This window comes from Lasioglossum baleicum, chromosome 6, assembly GCF_051020765.1.
Source record: "Lasioglossum baleicum chromosome 6, iyLasBale1, whole genome shotgun sequence".
NCBI classification, from domain to species: domain Eukaryota; kingdom Metazoa; phylum Arthropoda; class Insecta; order Hymenoptera; family Halictidae; genus Lasioglossum; species Lasioglossum baleicum.
Window position 1 is genome coordinate 12,609,231 of NC_134934.1, and position 18,912 is coordinate 12,628,142.

Consider the following 18,912-nt stretch of genomic DNA (forward strand, 5'->3'; position numbering starts at 1 on the left):
GAAAGAGAATTACGACGGCCGAGAGAATCTGAACGGGAGAAATGTCGGCGTGCCGCACGAATGTTTCTTTCACTGAGGAGAACGGCCGCCGCGGGACCGATCGATCCAACTATCTGACTGCCGATCGAATTCAAATTATTCTAAGCTCCCCGAGGCACCGAAATCGATGGATCGATTCTAATCCGCGAGAGTGGCCTCTTAAACCACCGAGTCGCTCGGATATGTCTCTATTAGGATTCTCCCTAACCTGCATCAACATCCCATTATTAGCTTTACCATTTTCAATCACTGCTTAATTGCAATCCATTTTATTCAGTAATTCATCAGTAATTCTAACTTCATTTCATTATTATGCAATGCGATTCATTGATGTGATTAATTGGATGAAATAATCGACAACGGTATGAAGTATCTTGTTGTAATAAAAAATGGCAATATGATGCATATGGTAGAATCAAATACAAGAATATTTTTGATAAATGATTTAGATAGATTTCCGATCTTTACGCAAACTAAAAATTGTCTGTATTGACTGTAAGAGAAATTTGTAAGTGAAATTTCATTCTTCCTTTAATTACTTTACTAAATTGGAAACAATGCATAGATGTTGTTAAAGTTTTCAATTTTTCAATTTTTTAAGTTGTACATTGCAAAAATGATAAATTGGTAACTTTTAATGGATTCAAGATTCACATTACAAAAAAAGTGTATTCGATGGATAATTATCGTGAAAATTTCAGGTAATAATTATTTTTTAATATACTTTATCCCCTTCCATGTGAAAAATAGTCTTAAAAAAGTGGTATTCACAAATGTTCATGTGATTCGCGCTCTTCTTCATCGAAGCTTCTTGCCTGGATAGAGAGATGGCACTGGCTGCATGCTTGGCAGCTTCAAAGGACCCCTACAAATTGAGGGTAAACAATAAGTCTTCCTGTATTGTTGAAAAATGCAAATCTTACCAATATTAAATCTTTAAGATAGTAATCTTTAATTTTACTAGTCCATTTTTAAGACAAACTGAGAGTAAATATACTGTTTATTGTCTACTAAAATTAATCAGTAAATAATAGAACTTGTTCTTAACACTGCTACGGAATAAATACCTAAAAGATTACCATAAAATCACCATTCACCCTCTTCTCACCAATTATCTTAACAAAATTTCATTAGGCCCCTTGGATGTCAACAAAATTCAGTTTACTCGATGATCCCTACAATTATGTTTAGGACGAGTACACAAAATCGTAGCACCCAAAGTGTTTTAACGTGTTGGCGCTGCGTTAGATGTTAGTTCTCCGTATTCCAAACATAAATTCTGATGAATAGACGATTCGACCCAGACCATCGATCGTGCAATGGCGGTGTTCATGCGTGGAACACGGCGAGGCCAGGCGAATCTCGCGCGAGTCTCCGGATCTGCAGGCCACGGCACGTCGCCCGGCAATCGGCCCATAAAATAGGGAAGCCCCGGCGCATAAAGAACACGGAAGGAAGAGATAGAAGCGAGAGAGCGAGCGCGCGAGACCGAAGGTGGAAGATAACCGTCGGGAGTGCGTGGACCATAGGAACGTACCACCCAGCGAAAAATTAATAAATCCTGCTCTTAAACAAACAAACTCCACCCACCCGCGGATCGGATAAGGGCCCGGCTATTGATTTATTAATTTAGAGCTGCCCATTCCTAAGACGCGGCCGTGAACGGGCTCCGAGATGGGATATACTATATGCTATACTCGCTCGCTCTTACTATACTCGCGCCCTCGCGATCCTCCTGTAGCGCTTCAGGACCCGAAGTTAAGGGATCCGCTATCCGACGTGGTATCGGTAATTATAGCCCTGAACGCGGGCGCGCGTCGGTTACGTTCATTACTGAATTATCGGCTCTGCTCAGCAAACAATGTACCCCTTTCAACCCTCGTCCCCCCGTCGAGGTCTAACCCCCTCCATCCTCGTCCTTCTTCTCCACCAGGTGGATCCCATGAGCCTCTTCGTCTCCCTCCGATCCTCCTCTTCGTCCCCCAATATCTCTCCTCGCAGGGAAAGAGAGGACTTGGGTGCCTATCTGATGGGCCACGGGCTGAACTACGACCGGCTCTCTTTTTTCTCCTCGATCCTCTTTCCGTCTCGCTTCTTCCTGTCCGACGATCCTCCTCTGAACGTTATCTCGCGTGTGCCCGGGGAATTCTGCGACCCTCTCCGTTCCCTCTCCACTCCTCCGAATCGACGCGAAAAAACACTCGTTGCTCGAATTGAACGGGGATGGAATTTCCGAAGCGAGGAACGCGGAGCAAAGCAGATTGAAAGGAGATAATGAAGACGTCTATTTCAGGCGAGTTTCTAACGCGAACAAGAAACGTTATGAGTTCGTGGCCGAACCGGCGAGACTGGGAAGGGAGATAAAAGATCGATCTACCGAGCGTCCGTGAAGGGAAATGATTAATGGCGTTATCCGTTGCCGCGGATTCCGCGTAACACGAGATCGGCGAAATAAGAAGAAGTGATTCCATTATGCTCGACTCCCTCTCTCTCCCTGCCTCTCTCTTTCTCTCTTTCTCTCGCTTCAGCTCGTCTCCATCCCCTTTTCCCTCGCGCCGCTTCCGATACGCTGAAATTTAATAAATTCGACGTTTCGCGAAACCTCGTTATAAATACGAATTTTACATTCGCCACGGTGTTATTAAGTGTGAATCGACCTTAATACCTAGGTGCACCGTATGACTACAGGAGAGACGTGAACCCGAGGATGCGGCATGCACCTTTGCTTCGTCATCCACGATGAGGAACGCAAGAACGCGCTTTACCCACGGATCCGTGAGGCTTTTCTGGTCCATCGTGCGACCACTTCGACCACCACCATCGACCAATACCTTTGCTCGTCGCCAGGCGAAACCCCGTAGACCTAGGGCAACATTCTCGGTTGCAATTCTATCGCGACTCGTTGCGCCAGCACTTTGTACCCGTGGAATCCAGAAATAGTCGTCTTCAAGCTCGCGCGCAGAAACAGGAAATTAATGCTCCGCTGACCGCGGAATCGAAACCATTTGTATCCACTATTTATAGTCATCTGCCCCTCCAAGCTCCGGTGAACAATCGTGACGTGCAGAAGGGACATCCAACTTCTCTACTTATAAAAATATTACATAACGTTATTTTACAAAATTTTCTTAAATAATGTAGGGGTTCTTGAGGGATTCTTCATTCTTGTTCTATGCCAAAAATATTCAGATGTATACTCTATCATGTTTTATACTTTATTTAACCTAACAAGTCTTCATTCTTAATGCCGATAGTTGGTCTACGTCACTATTAAAGATTTTGTAAGATGTAGTTCATCAATTTGCATACTCGTGGCAGACATTTACAAAATCCTACAACAAAGATTTCCTAATTAGTAAAGTGCCCAAATATGGTATAGTCGCCTATTATGGCACTACCTTATATTATATATTGTGAAGGAGAAGTCGTACTCTAGTGAGACAATCCTCAAACAATAGTTTACCATGTTTACTCAACAGTGTGCAGTGTATAGATTTTAATATCGATCCTCCGCCAGTTGTGCGTCTCTACGTGTTGAATATGTTTGTGCTTAGATTTTCGATTGTATCTTTTTCGGGGAAGGTAAGTGATTTTAAAATGTTTGAACATATCTGTAGTTTCAGTTAATTTATATTAATGTTTGCCAACTGTTGGTTTGGGCTGAAATTCATTTTCTCTTTGTCAGTAGCTAGTATTATTCGTCCACGTGGAGTTCCCCCAATATGGTACTACCAAGGGTTCCCTAATATGGATATAGCTATTGACATTCTCGGTGTGGGTGCCGAATATGGCACTAGGTGTCATATTAGGGACTCAAGGTGTACCATGTTAAGAACCCCTTTCGCTGCAACCTGCAAATGACACACCACAAAGGAAATATTTTTCCCAAGCTGTATTAATTTTTTAACAAACTTGACCCCGGAATCTTATAGGGAGGAAATACATCTACAACTGGTAATTTTTTGGTCGAAAAAGAGCATTCTGAAATAATCAAAAAATGACATCAACAAAAAGTGGTTCATATTTGGGCACTTCACCCTAATTTTCCTCATACAAAGAATATGTTTCGGAGACTTGAACGCGTGGCAAGAGACATCGCCGCCCATAAACCGCACAGCTCGAACACGACAAATCTCAATCGATTCTAATATCACTTTAGGAATGTAAATTCCGCGAAATCGATAAGTGTTTGAGTTACAGGGAAGTGCGGATGATTCACGAGGAGCCGGAAGCGTTGAGAGACTCTCTGTTCCCTCTCGCGCAGCGATTTCCAAGCCGTTCGAAGGCGAGACTTTATAGAGTACCTAAGCAGCTTTTGCTCGTAGGTCACGGTGGAAAAGAGTTGCGCGGCTGACACGAGGTTTATGGTTTCAGGCATGGAGGTAGCAACGAAAAAGAGAAAGGGGAGGGAACCCGTGGCCGTGGCGAAATGTAGCAGTCTACGAACGCAACGCTAGGCACGTAGCCCCATGTCCGAGTTGCGTCGGCGGATAATTTATGCTGCGGCGGTTCCGCGCCGCCCAGTTCGCCCTAAAAATTATTTATTTGATTGAACGCCGCTTCGGGGAAGGCTATTCTTGGTCGACTCGTATGATCGTTCTCGGGAACTCGTTCGCTTTTCGATTCCTGGCCGCTCTGGTGATCCATTTAATTTTTCTGCTTCCTACACTTCTTCATTCCCAATAATATGTGACGGTTGTTTGGTATTTTCTTGGTACTAATTAGTGGAAAATATTCTTTCTTATTTCAAAGTCAGGTTAAGGGGTGTTCTCCTTTCCAACGATCCAAATCAATTTTATTTAATTCCTTTCAGGTGTAACTGTTCTGAGCAAGGAGTACAATTGAACCTCTGTCTCACTAGGCTGTCTCTCTCGAAAGTCCTACTTTTACGTTTACGAGACGTCATTTGTATTATTCGGCAGCATGTAGTTGCATGTAAATGAACCACTTGGAAGGGTCTTGCTAGGCACAATGGATTGAAAGGACTGGTACCAAGTTCAGGATCAAAAGCAGGCTTCCCAGATACAATGTAAGTAGGTTAAACCTGCAGCGAATGATTCGAGCGGAGCAACCATAAATTCTACCCTATTACGCCGGCTGGCCGCGCAGTGCTTCGTCTTATTATGAAACACAACCCTGGTCTTACAGCCGAGCAATGCATCACCTCCGGCTCGGGGTAGCTTCTATCTGCTTCCCACGTATACATTAATGGAGGCAAATCCCTATTCGCGAATGATGAAAGGCTCTGCTGCTCCCGACGGCGACGAAAATAGTCCCTGGATATTTACAAGTGGAGCTTAGAGCTGTTATCTATCCGGCGAGTCGCGTTCCTACACGAGTGTGAATCGTGTCGAGGCCTAGGGTCAAGGTTGAGGCGGCTCGGCCAGCGAAACTGCCGTTGCCACCTACGTTCTCCGGGCGACTGCGATCGAAGAGCAGAGCCGGGAAGGGTGTCCAAGGCAGGGCCAAAAGGGAGGGATTCGTTCGGTACGAACGGTAAATTAGCATTATGGCCGCATTACCGATGTTGTGACGCCGCCTTACACGCTCACGGATCATCCACGGGCAGGACGACCAAACGCGCGCAGGATCAGCTAGCTCTAACTCTGATTTATGCTGCGCGCTGCGACAACCGACGCCAATATACACTGCTTATTCCTTATCCAGGGGACACCGAGTTACGCGTTATTTACGATGTCGCACTGACAGCCCCTATCGTATCTTCAGTTCGATCGTCTGCTTTATAGGCCGACTGAGCTCCTCCGTGAACCGTAACCCTCGGAGTTGTATGCTATATTTGATGGCCGATGATATCTCTGAAGAATGTTCATTATTTTTAGATTGTTACGGCTTCATATGATTTTTACTTTTTTTAAACATACACATCAGTTTTATCAAATCAGTTATCAAATGATCGATAGTCATCACTAGACAGTGGATCTTTATGCAAAATAAAAATGTTCTTGGCAAGAAAGGAAGACCGAGTAGAATCGTCTTTCTGGACGAAGAGTAGAAACGTACTGTTCGTGCCTCGCAAGAAATCCTGCGAGACAGCCCTCACTGGTTCCACCTATCCCCACTCTTGATGCTCTCATAGTCCCACGCCGCGCGCTACATAGTATACGTAACCGCTTTATTAGCCAACATGTCGCTAAAGCGGAAAATGCGTGTGAAACGAGTTTTACTCTGACCAATCAGCTCCGCATTCCACTCACGGGACTTCTTGTGGGACACAGAGAGTACGAGACACACATTTCACGCATGATTCAGAGCATGTTCTTCGTCCGCATCAACGTGGCTCACAAATCAAATTATCGGAATATAAATAATGTAAATTCTCTTTTCCCACCAGGAAGTTATGAACTCCGAAGAGGTGATCGATGTAAATGCAACGAAAATCGCGTTGCGCATGATTACAGCGATTCGGCGCGGGATTATTATGAGCATAGATCGCGGCGGAAGACCCGTAAATCCGCTCCGTCGCGATTCTCCCGCTCGGACGCGAAAAGAAAAGGGATTCCGTAGGTCGGTCCGGAGCGGAGGCGGTGACCGGGGCCTCGAAGGAACGGTGTAGAAGAGGCTGCGCGGAGGTATGGGAAGGTACAAATTGCAGGATCGGGTATCGGACGGAGTAATTAATTAAATACAATAAAGTTAGGTCGACCCTCGTATCTGGGATCAACCACTCCTCCAATCGAGCGTCCAGCTCTCGCATCGAGAGCCATCCCGGCGTGGTGCATCGCATCGCTGCGCTGGGCTACGACGACGCGCGATTCTCCGGAACTCCGCGGAACACCGTGGAAAGGGGACGAGACGGGATCGTTAGGCGCAAGACCGATGATTTTTCGAGACTGTCCGTGATCGATCTACGACGCGGATTCCGCGAACCATGAAGATTCCACCGGCGCAGCGGAGAGCAGCGAGAAAGAGAGAGGAGGGTTAGAGACGCGGGTCTAGCCGCGATAAAACCCCGCTGGATCGTAGATCGTTGCACGGTGCATTTATTACTTCGGATGACATAGGCGTAGACATCGATTATCATCCGGCGTAATTTATCTCGGCGTATTAGCTCGATAAATTATTTGCCGTGTAACCCGATGCTGCGCGCCGCCTCGGCAACACAGGCGCGCGCGCACCCTTCGCTTCGTTCGCGCGAGTGCGCATCTGAGAGCGAGAGCTGGTGCATCCACCGCGCCGCGTCGTTCCTTGGTGATTCCGGCAATTTAACGGGGTTTCCTGGTGCGTCGTAAAATCAAGCTACGGGGCGGTATACGGGCGAACCTCGTCCCGAGGATCTCGCAAAGGTCGGCTCGGGCTACACGTCTCTCTGTGTCTAGTCGCGAAAGAAGCTCGCGCTGCGAAGATTATATAAGGCTCACGACGCGGAACGGAATTATGGTAGTTAGGTGGGGGGAGAGGGACACAGGGGGAGGAGAGACCTTTCGGGCTATCAGATAAGCCGGGGCACTCTAGTGCACGAGATTCGCGGGACTACGGATAATTATTATAATTGGCCGATAAATCGATAATTAATCAGGAGGCTAATTGCGAATTATAGTTGCGGCGAGACAATGCTTGGCATTGTTCGCCGCGGACGCGTACCAGTCAAGTGTGGGAAGGCTAATGGGTCGTGAGATAGAAAGTTATTGGCCGGGCCCGGCTCGCAATCAGCGATTTTTCTGTTTCACGTGCGCACACGCCGCGCCGCCTAAGCAATTGATAGCGAGCATGTAACGCTGCGCCGCGCCGCGCCGGTGCGCGCGTGTGCGGTGTTCATCTGCATCGAGATCTGCATCGGGGCCTCGTGATTAACGTAACTCGACCTCGAAGGCATCGCATCGCTCGGGATACATGATTCATGCGTGAAGCTCGCACTTTCGACATTGTTTGCAACAGCCTCGCAGGTGTACTTAATTATACCAGATTCGTATCGGTTCGCAGACCTATTGAAGCGTCCGCGACGTTTCAGCGCGCTGCTCTCGAGGAAAACGGACGATTGTGCGGTGATCCTGCGAGGTTCGCCCTTCTTAACCCCTCAAATGACTAACTCAATCTACTGGCAAGCGAAGAATAGAGTATCGAGTCATAATAAAAGATAAGTCTGGACGTATCTTGATTTTTATACAGCTGCGAGAAGAGTTCACTATGGAGAATGAAATAATACTAATTTGGAATTCCACACCTATCAAATTGATCTCACGAAACAAATTTAGAAATATTCTGTCGAGTCAATACGATGCACAGTTGTCGTCTTGAAAGAGTGCATTCCTCGAATCTCCCTCGGGGAACAGTGAATCGAAAATACTAGTGCTGTACTTACATTCGTGTAATGTTGTATAATTGGTAACATTTCCCAGGTGATCCGTGTAATCTCTCAGAGGATACGAGGAGAGTACGAAGTGCTTTCAGCATTGTGCTCGCCGATCTGGAACTCAGCACCGCCGCCCACGGTGCGGCTCACGCTATTGGCTCGAATTTAGAGCTCTTCAGCCTTTCAGAGATTCCTTCGTCGGTGTTCCATTCTACGGTAGGCGCAGTGTCCTGAAGTGGACGAGAGAGTGGAGGTCGAACGAGAGCTTCCAGCGCGGCTGAACACGCGGATAAACATTCATCCGGGCCGAGGCAGGTCGGCTAAAAAGGCGTTACGCTATTGAGCCAACGACGAGTGCACTCGTAACGCGACGTTTGCAAGTCACTCCGTGACCGAATCGTGAGAAACACAAATACGGTGATCCTGAAGCGTCGACGGTTACCTTCTTGGCCGACCGGAGTTCGAAGATTTCTAAATTCTTCGTTACAATTGACTTTTACCACTCGTTGTTCTTATTACACCGAACGTTTTATCGTTTTACTGCTGAAAATCAATTTATTTTGTAAATCTTGACAGGTTATTTGATGTAAACCTTAGCAATTTAGCTTAGCATTTTCAACGTTTCTTAATAGACTCCGGGTCTTTCTGCAAAAAACTGGAGGTAAAAATAATACACAACACAGTATATCTAAATTCTTCCAATTTTTTCACTTTTCTAAATTACACCTACTCATTTTCATCGTAACTGCATAAAATCCGCAATATAATCATCCAGCGCACACATATTACACAAAAGCAACTAAAAAATCCAATAAATCAACACAGACTGCCGATAGCTGAAAGTCTAGCATTAAGATCAACGATCCCCACTCACCCTCTGCGACAGAAAGAGATTTCTCCATTCCTCCCGCTCAGTACAAAGCGGTCGAAAAAAATCGTCGAAACCGTCCAGGTGTTCAATCCCTCTGTCCCAACAACAATCGCCCCCCCCCCCCGCCGAGCCTTCAGGAAACGATCGTTTCATTCAATTAAAGAACGATCGTTTAATTGTGTCGAGGTACACAGTATCATCGCGCAAAAGTGAGTCTCATTAATCGGAATTGAAGATACACGGGACGATTGTGGGTTCGTCTTGCTGTTCGTTCTCTTCGGACAGGAAGGGAGATGGCCTGGTGGGCAAGGGCAGAAATAAAAGGAGTAAGGGAGAGGGAAGGGAGGAAAGCGTCGAACCTGGCTCCGGGATATTAACATTATAAATCGTGCAGGCCGGCGACACGCCCGGGGCGGAGCCGATCGTATCGGCTCGATACCCACCTCCAGGCCCGATATCGATTACACTCCCGTGATTGGCAGGATTCGTAACACGCCACGGGGATCTCTCCTGGCGCGACCGACCGGCCGATCGATTGATCGTGGATCGAGGATCCGGGCTGCGTATCGCCGCGCAATCCGTCGATAACCGTGCGCTGTCTTCTTGATGGACAAGCGGGACTGGAATCGCGGGATTCCACCGATCTGCACGCAAACCGACCACGAATATACCACGAGAGCCAATAGATATCGACTCAGCGCATCAACTCTGGTGGAAATCGCGCGTCACCGCTTCAAGGAATTCGTCTCGGTCCCGTGGGAGAGGAACGCGCGATTGCCACGCAGAGACACCTCTCTCGCTTATATTCCCCGATTGACGACACGTTCTGCCAGGCTACAAGCTCTTCCAAAATCCATGCAACGGCTCCGAACCGGAAAAATTGCAGACTCTTCCAAATGATTCAAGTGTTCGTAAAATGGTCGTGATTTACTCACATTAAATCTCATAGGTATGTTTACCATTCATTTTATTTACCACGCTTATATTAACTTGCCGTGTTGTTGTTGTATGCGTCAAATCTTGTAATCGAATTTTAAACCTCTTCCCATAGTCCAATCTTGCTGAAATTTCGTATACACATTTGCTTCCCATGACAATAAAATTGTATTAAAAAAAACGTTTTAAAAACCGTGCTTATATTAAAATACACTAAAAAGGAGAAAATAATTTTTTTCCTGGTTCTACATAAAATACCGAATCCAGTTAAATGATTAATAATATTTTTCCCCAAAATTTCAAGCAATTAGTTCAAAATTTCTTTTGTTATAAAATTAGTGTCGGAATAGATAGAAAAATTTAATATAAAATTTAATATATATAGTGACTATGAAAATAAAAGCGTGAAGCGCTAAACTATATCGACGTAATCTTCATGGGCGCTCCACGCTTTTATTTTTATAATCACTAATGTCATGATTCTATTTAAATTTATATTCAATTTTTTTATCTATTCCGACACTAATTTTATAACAGAAGAAATTTTTAACTAACTGCTTGAAATTTTGGGGAAAAATATTATTAATCATTTAACTGGATACGGTATTTTATGGAGAACCAGGAAAAAAATAATTTTCTCCTTTTTAGTGCATTTTAATAAAAGCGTGGTTTTTATAAAAAGTTCTTTTATACATTTTATTACGATTTATTTTCGTACTGTAGATGTACAAAGGTTGGCAGCGAACATATTAAGTTAGAAAAGCATTTAATTGAATGGCAATTTTGATGCCACCTAATGCACACCATTCGAAAGTAACAATTTCTTAACCAGTGTTCAAGGAGTAAATTCTTGCTACGGCTAGCGAATCGGTAGACTCCATACCATTCTTTTTATCTCGAGTCGTGAATCCTGCGATGGCAGGGACACCGGCCGAATGGAAGCGTTCGAAGCGGGATGGTTGTCGCCATCGCGAAGCCATCGATGCACAGTAAACGATCATATTTCGGGACGCGGCGCGATCAACGTCAAAGAAATTTATTGGGGAGTCAGGGAAAAAAAGTGGCTTATCGGCGGTGCGAGTTCCCTCGTACGCGCACGACCGCCGCCTTTCACCATATTTATCGACACTAAAGGTGAAAACTCGTCACCCCGTTGACGACAGTCTGTTGTCCGCCATGGATACCGAGCATCCACCTGAACTCATGCCGACGTGACGCGACGAGTGAAATCGTTCGTCCCGGCGGGATTTTTGACCCGCGGCCTCGGGTCTCGCGTCAATAATCCGCGCGACGTTAACTATCGAAATGTCGTTGATACGGGATTCTTCGCAAAGAGGACGACGAGTTTATGAGTTTCGAGCTTGTGCTTCTACACTTTAGCTAGTAGCATCACGCTGCGTGCAGCGAATTATTTGATGGGGACGCGAAATGAATAGATCCTTTCAGCGATAGATCCTTTCGGAAGACTGCTAGACAGCAGATCGCTGTTGGACTGTGTGAAAAAATATGAAAGTGGGATTCTAGGTCTCGTCTTTTACTATTTAATATTAAACTTGTAAATAGAACAAAAATGTGGTCGATTCTTCGTCCATGAAGTTTGAAATAGATTGAAATGCGCGTTGTATGATGAATGGGGTAGGAAGAATGCGCTTTCCGATTTCAACTGGATCCACGTGAGGATTTCCACGGTCGCGTTAAGGGAATCGGATTTTTCCGTTGGCCATCGGACAACGCACGAATTTGTACGATCGCGAGGAAGAACCGACAAGACCTTGCACGGCACGAAGATCGATTTTACGATCGACGGGCGCGAAAAAGTCCTCCTGGAAGTTTGCTGTTCCCTTTGCTCGTCCCTCTTCGCGTTAACTGCCGCGGCACGCCAGCGTGCGGATCGACTTTGCGGTCGCGATCGTTCCGTTCTTCCGAACAATGGGCAGCCAGTGCTCGGGAGACTGTGTCAAAGTGCCCTTTTATTGGGCCGTATTTCACCCCTCTGCATTCGAGAACGCAAGCGTAACGACGACGGACGATTCACGACGGACACCGTCGATCTGGACGATCGATGTTTCTTCTCTATACCTGTCTCGCGTCCGTCGAACCTTTGAATGGAAGAAAAATCGAAGAAGAACGCGAGCTTTCTTATGAATTTCTTTCAATGGAAACACTGCCGAGAAGCCATATAGTCGTCCTTCCGAAAAAGAACAGATCGAAACCAATCAGGCTGAAAATGCTTAGACCTATCCTTTAAGTTCTACCCTTAAACAATGAACACTGAATTTTTAAGGAAATGTTATGTACCTCGATCATCTCTTAAAATTCATTAAAACATGGAGTCTACATTTTTATGAAAACATGTACGTCGATAAGTTCTATTCATTTTCCAACACCTATGCTCATTTATCCTTCTATCTACTCTTAAAACCAGATTTTTATAACAGCATCGATAAATTTTGTATTTTTCATCAAGTACTATCCTTAAAGAATGAAAGCTAGATTTTTATGAAAACATCGTATATGATACGTGTCATTGTCTGAGCCTTTAGCAAGCTGCGTCGCATCTGCTTTAACTATAGCGTGGAGTTGGTCGTTCGGAACAGAATTTAGAGGACTGAAGGCGACACTTCTGGTTGTCATGGTGGAAATAGATCCTTATCAGGGAAGTTTCGATTGACAGGACCATCGGGATAAGGAATTCCGCGGGAAGAAGCTGACCGCACGGGAACGGAGCGTATGAGAACGCGAGTGTGGGCACGTCGCGTCATAACTCCCCGGGCATTGTAAATCACGGTGGACGCCTCGTGCACCCATAGAAATGGTTATATTCGGCCATAACTGCTCGTACCCACCGCGACGACGACCAGGGTATATTTTAATAGTAACAATAAATTACTTACGAGAAGAGAATCGCGTCCCGGTACTGGCGGCGATGAAACCCTCACGCGGAGAGGGCGCGAACCTCTTGTCGAGCACCCTTCGCGTTTTCTGCTTCAATCCTCTGGACAGTGATTACTGTATCGTCACAGAACCACCGAACCGATTGGCCTAGTACAAATTTATTCAATACGTTGTTATTCATGTGAGAAGTAAAAGGATTCGTATTTCTCATATTTGAATCTTTCCCTTTTTCATTTTTAATCACTTCTTGGAAGAAAAAGAAAATTTATATCTACATGATTTATGAAAGTGCATATGTTGAGGTTTCAATGAACTCTCATTGTAGATTTATTATTTCTTTCTTTTATTGTATGTACTGTTGTTCTTTTAACTAGACTCTCGGAAAAATCTGTATGTAGAGATAAACTGACCGTCGACTTCGAATCAACGAAGCGTGCAATCGGTGTGATGCATCAGCTTTGCAAACTCATTTAAAGAAATCATTAATAAATACCCCTGCCAACCAATGCTTCAGCCGTGATGATTCAATCTCCTAATTAGCGCCACGTGTGCTTGATACGACACCGTGTTCGCCGGTCATGTATCAAACGCAAGTTTCAGAATATAAATGAACATCGGACACGTTGCAGATCCAATCAACATAATTACCTCTCGGGTATAATTGCCGGGTTAAAGGGGTGCGGTCACTGGAGCCTCTCCCACGAATCAATATCATCGAGTCATGTGTTTATGATCCTCATTCAGTGGTCAGAACAAAATTCTGCTAGATCCTAGCTAGATAGAAGAGAAAATAGAATTGAATTCTTTTTTCTTAACAACAAAAATATTCTACCTCGTAAAAACAGGTATATTGATACGTCAATTGAAATTATATACAGAGTGGTCCACCTAAATGTAGCCACCTAAATATCTCCATTATTTTTGATGACATAACAAATGTTTTTAACGCAATATAAATGGTATCACAAGGTGAATGCTTTGCAAATTTTAATTTTGTTCTCAAGATCTTTCTCCGGAGTTTTCAAGGTGATCGATACTTTTTTTCTTGTAAATTGCATTACTTCATTGCATTAAAAACATTTGTTATGTCATGTCATCACAAATAAAGGAGATATTTAAATTGCTACATTTAGGCGGATCACCCTGTATATGTACATACGTACATATATGATTAATAGACTGAATGTATGAACAACAAAATTCATTTTTGCATCTGTACAAATAATTCTGTGTGCCACTTTCGGGAGATGCGGCGTTCAGAGTGTTAATGGCGACGATGTAACCGTCGACTCTTTCTCGAAAGGGTCCAAGGTGCTTAATTGTCTTCAGTGGATAACATTTTCGACGCCCACAGGCACCGGGCCAACAACAGAACCGTGTCGCGTGTTCTAGAAACGCGGCCCGGCCCGCGAAACACTAATCACTCGTTTATCTGTTGTCCACGCTGCCAGGATTTTCGCTTTCAGATATCACCTGGGTGGTGAACCGCCGCGACGCTGTATTACGAATCTCGCGGCAAGATTAATGCTCGCCTCTCCGCGCTGTTCATTAATACCCGTGTGCACGCCCGTGTTTAGGATTACACTCTGATAACAGAATGGATTTCACTGTAACACTATGTTCGCCGGTTGCAGCCGGTCGCTTGCGTTGCGCCGCGGAATAAATGAAATTCCTGCGGCCTATGCTATCCCGGACTATCTGTCTGACTGTTACTATTAAAAGCCATGCTTGCGCAAGTATAATAATATATAATATGCTTCTTAATTTTTATTTTTCTAGTTATCAGTAGAACTTTCATATATTTGTTCTAAAAGATTGTGTCAGAATCTAGCAGTTTTTATTTACGAGATTGTTATCTCCATTATTTGAGTATCTTCTACCATTGACAATATATTTGTTTATTTCAAATAAAAAACATACACGACGACCACAGTGATTCACATTGAAATAAACTTCATTTAGAATCATCGGATCAAATGAAGCAGCTTTTCATAGGTTTCCGGCGGTGTCGGCGCGGAGGACCTCGAACTTGCGCAAGCTCCGCTAACTGTTCGCAAGACGATCGCCCACGCAGCGTGCAAGGTGGTCCGGGCACTTGAGATCTTCGGGTCTCGGTCTCCGGACACTTTTATGCCCCCGACGACGAGCGACGACGACATCGCCGAGCACCTTCCTCGCGGCGTGGGCGAGTCATGGGAACCTGCAGTCCGTCGTTCCTGTCTCCCTCCTTGTTTCCTGGCCGGCCATTTGTACAACGTTAGTACGTGATCCTGCGTAACGTCCTCTTCGTTATACATTCATCGGATCCATTGTATTTTAATTGTTGCGTCCCAGAACGGGTAAATAGGGATGCGTTATTTGCCCCGGTTGAAAACCTCCAAGGTCCTTCAATCGGCTTCTCCAGCGATACTCTTCATTGTCAATTAATACCACCAATAAATTCAATATACATTTCCTCTTTCCATAGACGAGTAGCTAGATTGGGCCTAATTTATTTTTCAAATTTAGTGCCACCAAACATAAAACTCCTTTTCATCCCTTTCTCTAAGTGTTAGGTGCCTACTCACCTATCTCCAGCAAGTGTTCCGAGGTCCACCATGTGTGACTAAGATGGGGCCCACTGCGCACCAGATTTCCAGAAGTACTCAATTTTGGATCGTGGGACACGTGGCGGCCGCACCGAGCGATTTAGCATGCTGGAATGCGGCGCAAGGTGGTACGCGAGAGAGAAAGAGTAGAGGAGACTCAAGCAGCTTATGCGAGGCGATAGAAGAGAAGCTCCGTGACTCGTACTCGACGTTCCTACATACACCCATCCCGTCGTCTCTTCTCTCGTCCATGACGATCGTAGGTCTTCTCTCTCTCTCTCGTCCTCTCTCCCTGGTTCTCTCTGTCCCCCGTTGTTCTCCGGCTTTTTCTGGTTCGAGTGCGGCGCGTTCGTCCTTCTCTCGATCCTTGGTTGTTACGCGCGCGTGTTGGTAGGTACCTCGTGAGAGCCGTATGTAATACCGGCGAGGCACCGTGAGCGTATAAAACGCGTCTTTGTGCGCGGTCTCGGGCCAGCTGTTTGTCTAACACCTCGTACCTGGCTGAGGTCAGTCGCGATTCTGTTACGAGTCCCCGGGTACGGCGTTCGATTCACGGGCCGGGGTCAACGCCACGTTCCACGCCAGATCGACGGCTCTTCTCTTCGTCTTCTGCTTCTTCGTCCTCTTCTTCTTATGCTTCTTCTCCTTCTCCTTCCTCCTCCTCCGCCTGGTTCTCTTCCTCCTCCTCTTCGTCCTCTTCTGAAACGTCCAGGCGAAACGGCTCGTCCCCGCGACATCGTTCGCCTAGCTCGTCGAGTCCGCCGCTTTCTTGAGACGTCCGATGATTTATGTTTATTTGGCAAGGTACCTCGACGACGAATACACGCCGGTCGTCCGCGTATCCGACTCCCCGTGACTTCTGTGAAACCGTGGTAGGTCATCAAGGTCGGGATACCAGACCCCTTTATGACGAGAAATTTTCTATTCGAAACGAGATTTCAATGATCTTCCGCCGCCGCGGAGGTGGAGATTTAAATTCCTCCCGGCGCGGCACCGCAGCGCTGCCGTAAAAATAGGTAGAATGTCCCGACGAACGTTTCCGCGTCGCGTCGCGTTCGATCACTTGCAAAATTCTGATTTACCGTCCTCGCCGAACCGAGGACGAAGCCGGTCCGTAAAACACTAATGGCACGCCCTTGGCGAGATGAAATCGCCGTTTAATAGTCCCCGCCGACAATGGTCGCTAATGGCGATCGCCGCGCGCTCAGGACAATTCCTATTTTCAGTTGAACATTCCTTTGATGTCGAGCTGATCAGCCATCTAGAAAATTCCGTAAAAATCAAAGAAATATATTCACCGAAGTAAAAATTGAAACTTGAATATTCTCCGGATCCTTTCAGCGAACAGTAACGTGCACATCGTGAAATTATGACCTGTAATATTCAACGCAGATCTCGAGATCGCCGAATCAAGAGAGCGCTCGGTCTCCCGCGACGATCCGTCAAAAATCCGGCGCGGGCAAAAATGCCGGGGCTCATCCAATATTTAACGAGAGGCGCAAAACGACACGCTCGAGAATGATCCATATTCACCGGATCGCGGTCCGTGTCCTCGGGTACGCGATCGGTCCGAAGAAAACGAAGTGCGGGGGTCTGGGTTTCGTTCGCCCCCGTGGTCGCGACACAGAGGCAATAACTCGGTCGTGATCTTTTGCGGCTTGGTGCCGTTTGAAAAAAGTCGATCGCCAGTAATAAATACATCGCGGAACGGGGTAGTAGGTTCCGAGTGGTGCATTGATATTCCCGTTGCTGTTTCTTTCCCCTGGCACCGCTAATAACTTATCCGGTAGACGGTGACCGTGGTTCTTGCGCGTCTATCGGGCGTCTCCGGGCCTCGGTTCCGTCCCTCGGGTCGCTCGTCGGGGGCGAGTGATGTTTTCTGGCGCGGCTAGCGTACGCTCTGTGTGGTCCTCGTGTCAAAATGTGTCAAAACTCGAGTTCGCGGTCTCGGCGTCGCCGGTAAAAAGCGGTTCGACGGCCCTACAAATTAACGGGCCCGTCGCGTCGCGAACACAACATCGCAGCCAGGAGAAAAGGACGACAATTCTTCAGGAAACCACCGTCGTCCCGACGCTACCGAACGGCTACCAGATCCCCGTCCCACGCTGAAACGCAAAAATGATAGTCCTACTCCTGGCATCGCCGAATTTGGCGACGAAACATGACTCACCCTCGAGGCAGACGACGACGCGGGATTTCTTCACCCTGCGCTCCTGGGGTCTTCTTCGACCCATACTCTCACTTCTTTAACTCCTTCGATATTGTGAGAATAGCTAGACACCAATGAATATTTCAGATATTCCGAATTGGAAGGAGCTCGATCGTGTTATTTGGCAATGTTCTGTGTTTCTTTGATTTTCTTCGACCCGACCATACTTTTATTTCTATACCTCTTCCTTTAGAGACATATTAATTAGATCTGATTTGAATATATTTAATACTATCCCATACTTATCGAAACAGACATGAAATTATAGCTTTTGAAACGCAAGATTGAAAGCTATGAAATCAGAAAATTCAATAACTTCGTCTATTATGTATGATCTCGGTAATTGAAATAAAGCATAGTCTCTCTCATTTAACCTTTAAACCACAGACTCTCGCGGCGACCACATCGAACGCAGAAATCTGTGAAATTAATGGTAAAAATCATCAACATCCTCTGCTTAAGCGCGTGCCCATGGGAACGAAGATACCATCTGGATCGCCTGCAGCCAACAAGCTCTCTCAAGCCAAGTATTCCAGAGTTGCTTAAAATTTTTCCGAATTCATTCCCCTGGATTCGCTTCTCCATTCAAAGCAGCATCGTTGGCCGAAGAATTCCGAAGGAGAGGCCACGGGGAAGCGGAGCCTGGGCTCCGCTCGGCGCTGCCCGACGAAGAAATACTGCGCTGTTCCCTGAAATGTTACTCCGTGTTTTCCCGGTAATTATCGCAGGTGTTAAAACGATCGTCAGGCCGCGTCTGCGTTTGCAACCTGTCCGCCGGGAGATACGTTTCCCCGTGTATCGTCTAGTCAACCTTTCGAATGCCACCGTGGCGCGCGATGAATACACGATGCGTCGCGTCGCCGGCTGAATGAATCGATCCTTCGCATCCTTCGCACGGCATTGCTCAACTGGTCGTCGGATCGACGGTCTCCGTCGACGGCCTTAACCCTGGTGTGTCCCTCGATTCTATTGTACATTGAAAATAATATTAAAAAAGAAAAACGGAATGAATTCATTAATTACCATTTTCTTCAGTTCGGTGATGAAAACGTGGATGGGTCAG

The 18,912-nt window shown here is 46.0% G+C and overlaps 1 protein-coding gene and 1 long non-coding RNA gene across 2 annotated transcripts; both read right to left on the bottom strand.

The window, feature by feature from the left end:
• Positions 1-717: 717 nt before the first annotated feature.
• Positions 718-13,998, bottom strand: LOC143209718 (uncharacterized). The gene is made up of 3 exons (XR_013009137.1): positions 13,701-13,998; positions 13,052-13,199; positions 718-904 (listed from the first exon to the last, which is right to left on the bottom strand). It is a non-coding gene; the product is annotated as an uncharacterized LOC143209718 (long non-coding RNA).
• A 241-nt stretch (positions 13,999-14,239) lies between these two features.
• On the bottom strand, positions 14,240-16,454 carry LOC143209708 (uncharacterized). The gene is made up of 2 exons (XM_076425731.1): positions 15,620-16,454; positions 14,240-15,538 (listed from the first exon to the last, which is right to left on the bottom strand). Exon 2 carries the CDS (start codon positions 15,347-15,349, stop codon positions 15,017-15,019), a length of 333 nt encoding a protein of 110 aa, XP_076281846.1. The 5' UTR covers positions 15,350-15,538; positions 15,620-16,454; the 3' UTR covers positions 14,240-15,016.
• Positions 16,455-18,912: the final 2,458 nt, after the last annotated feature.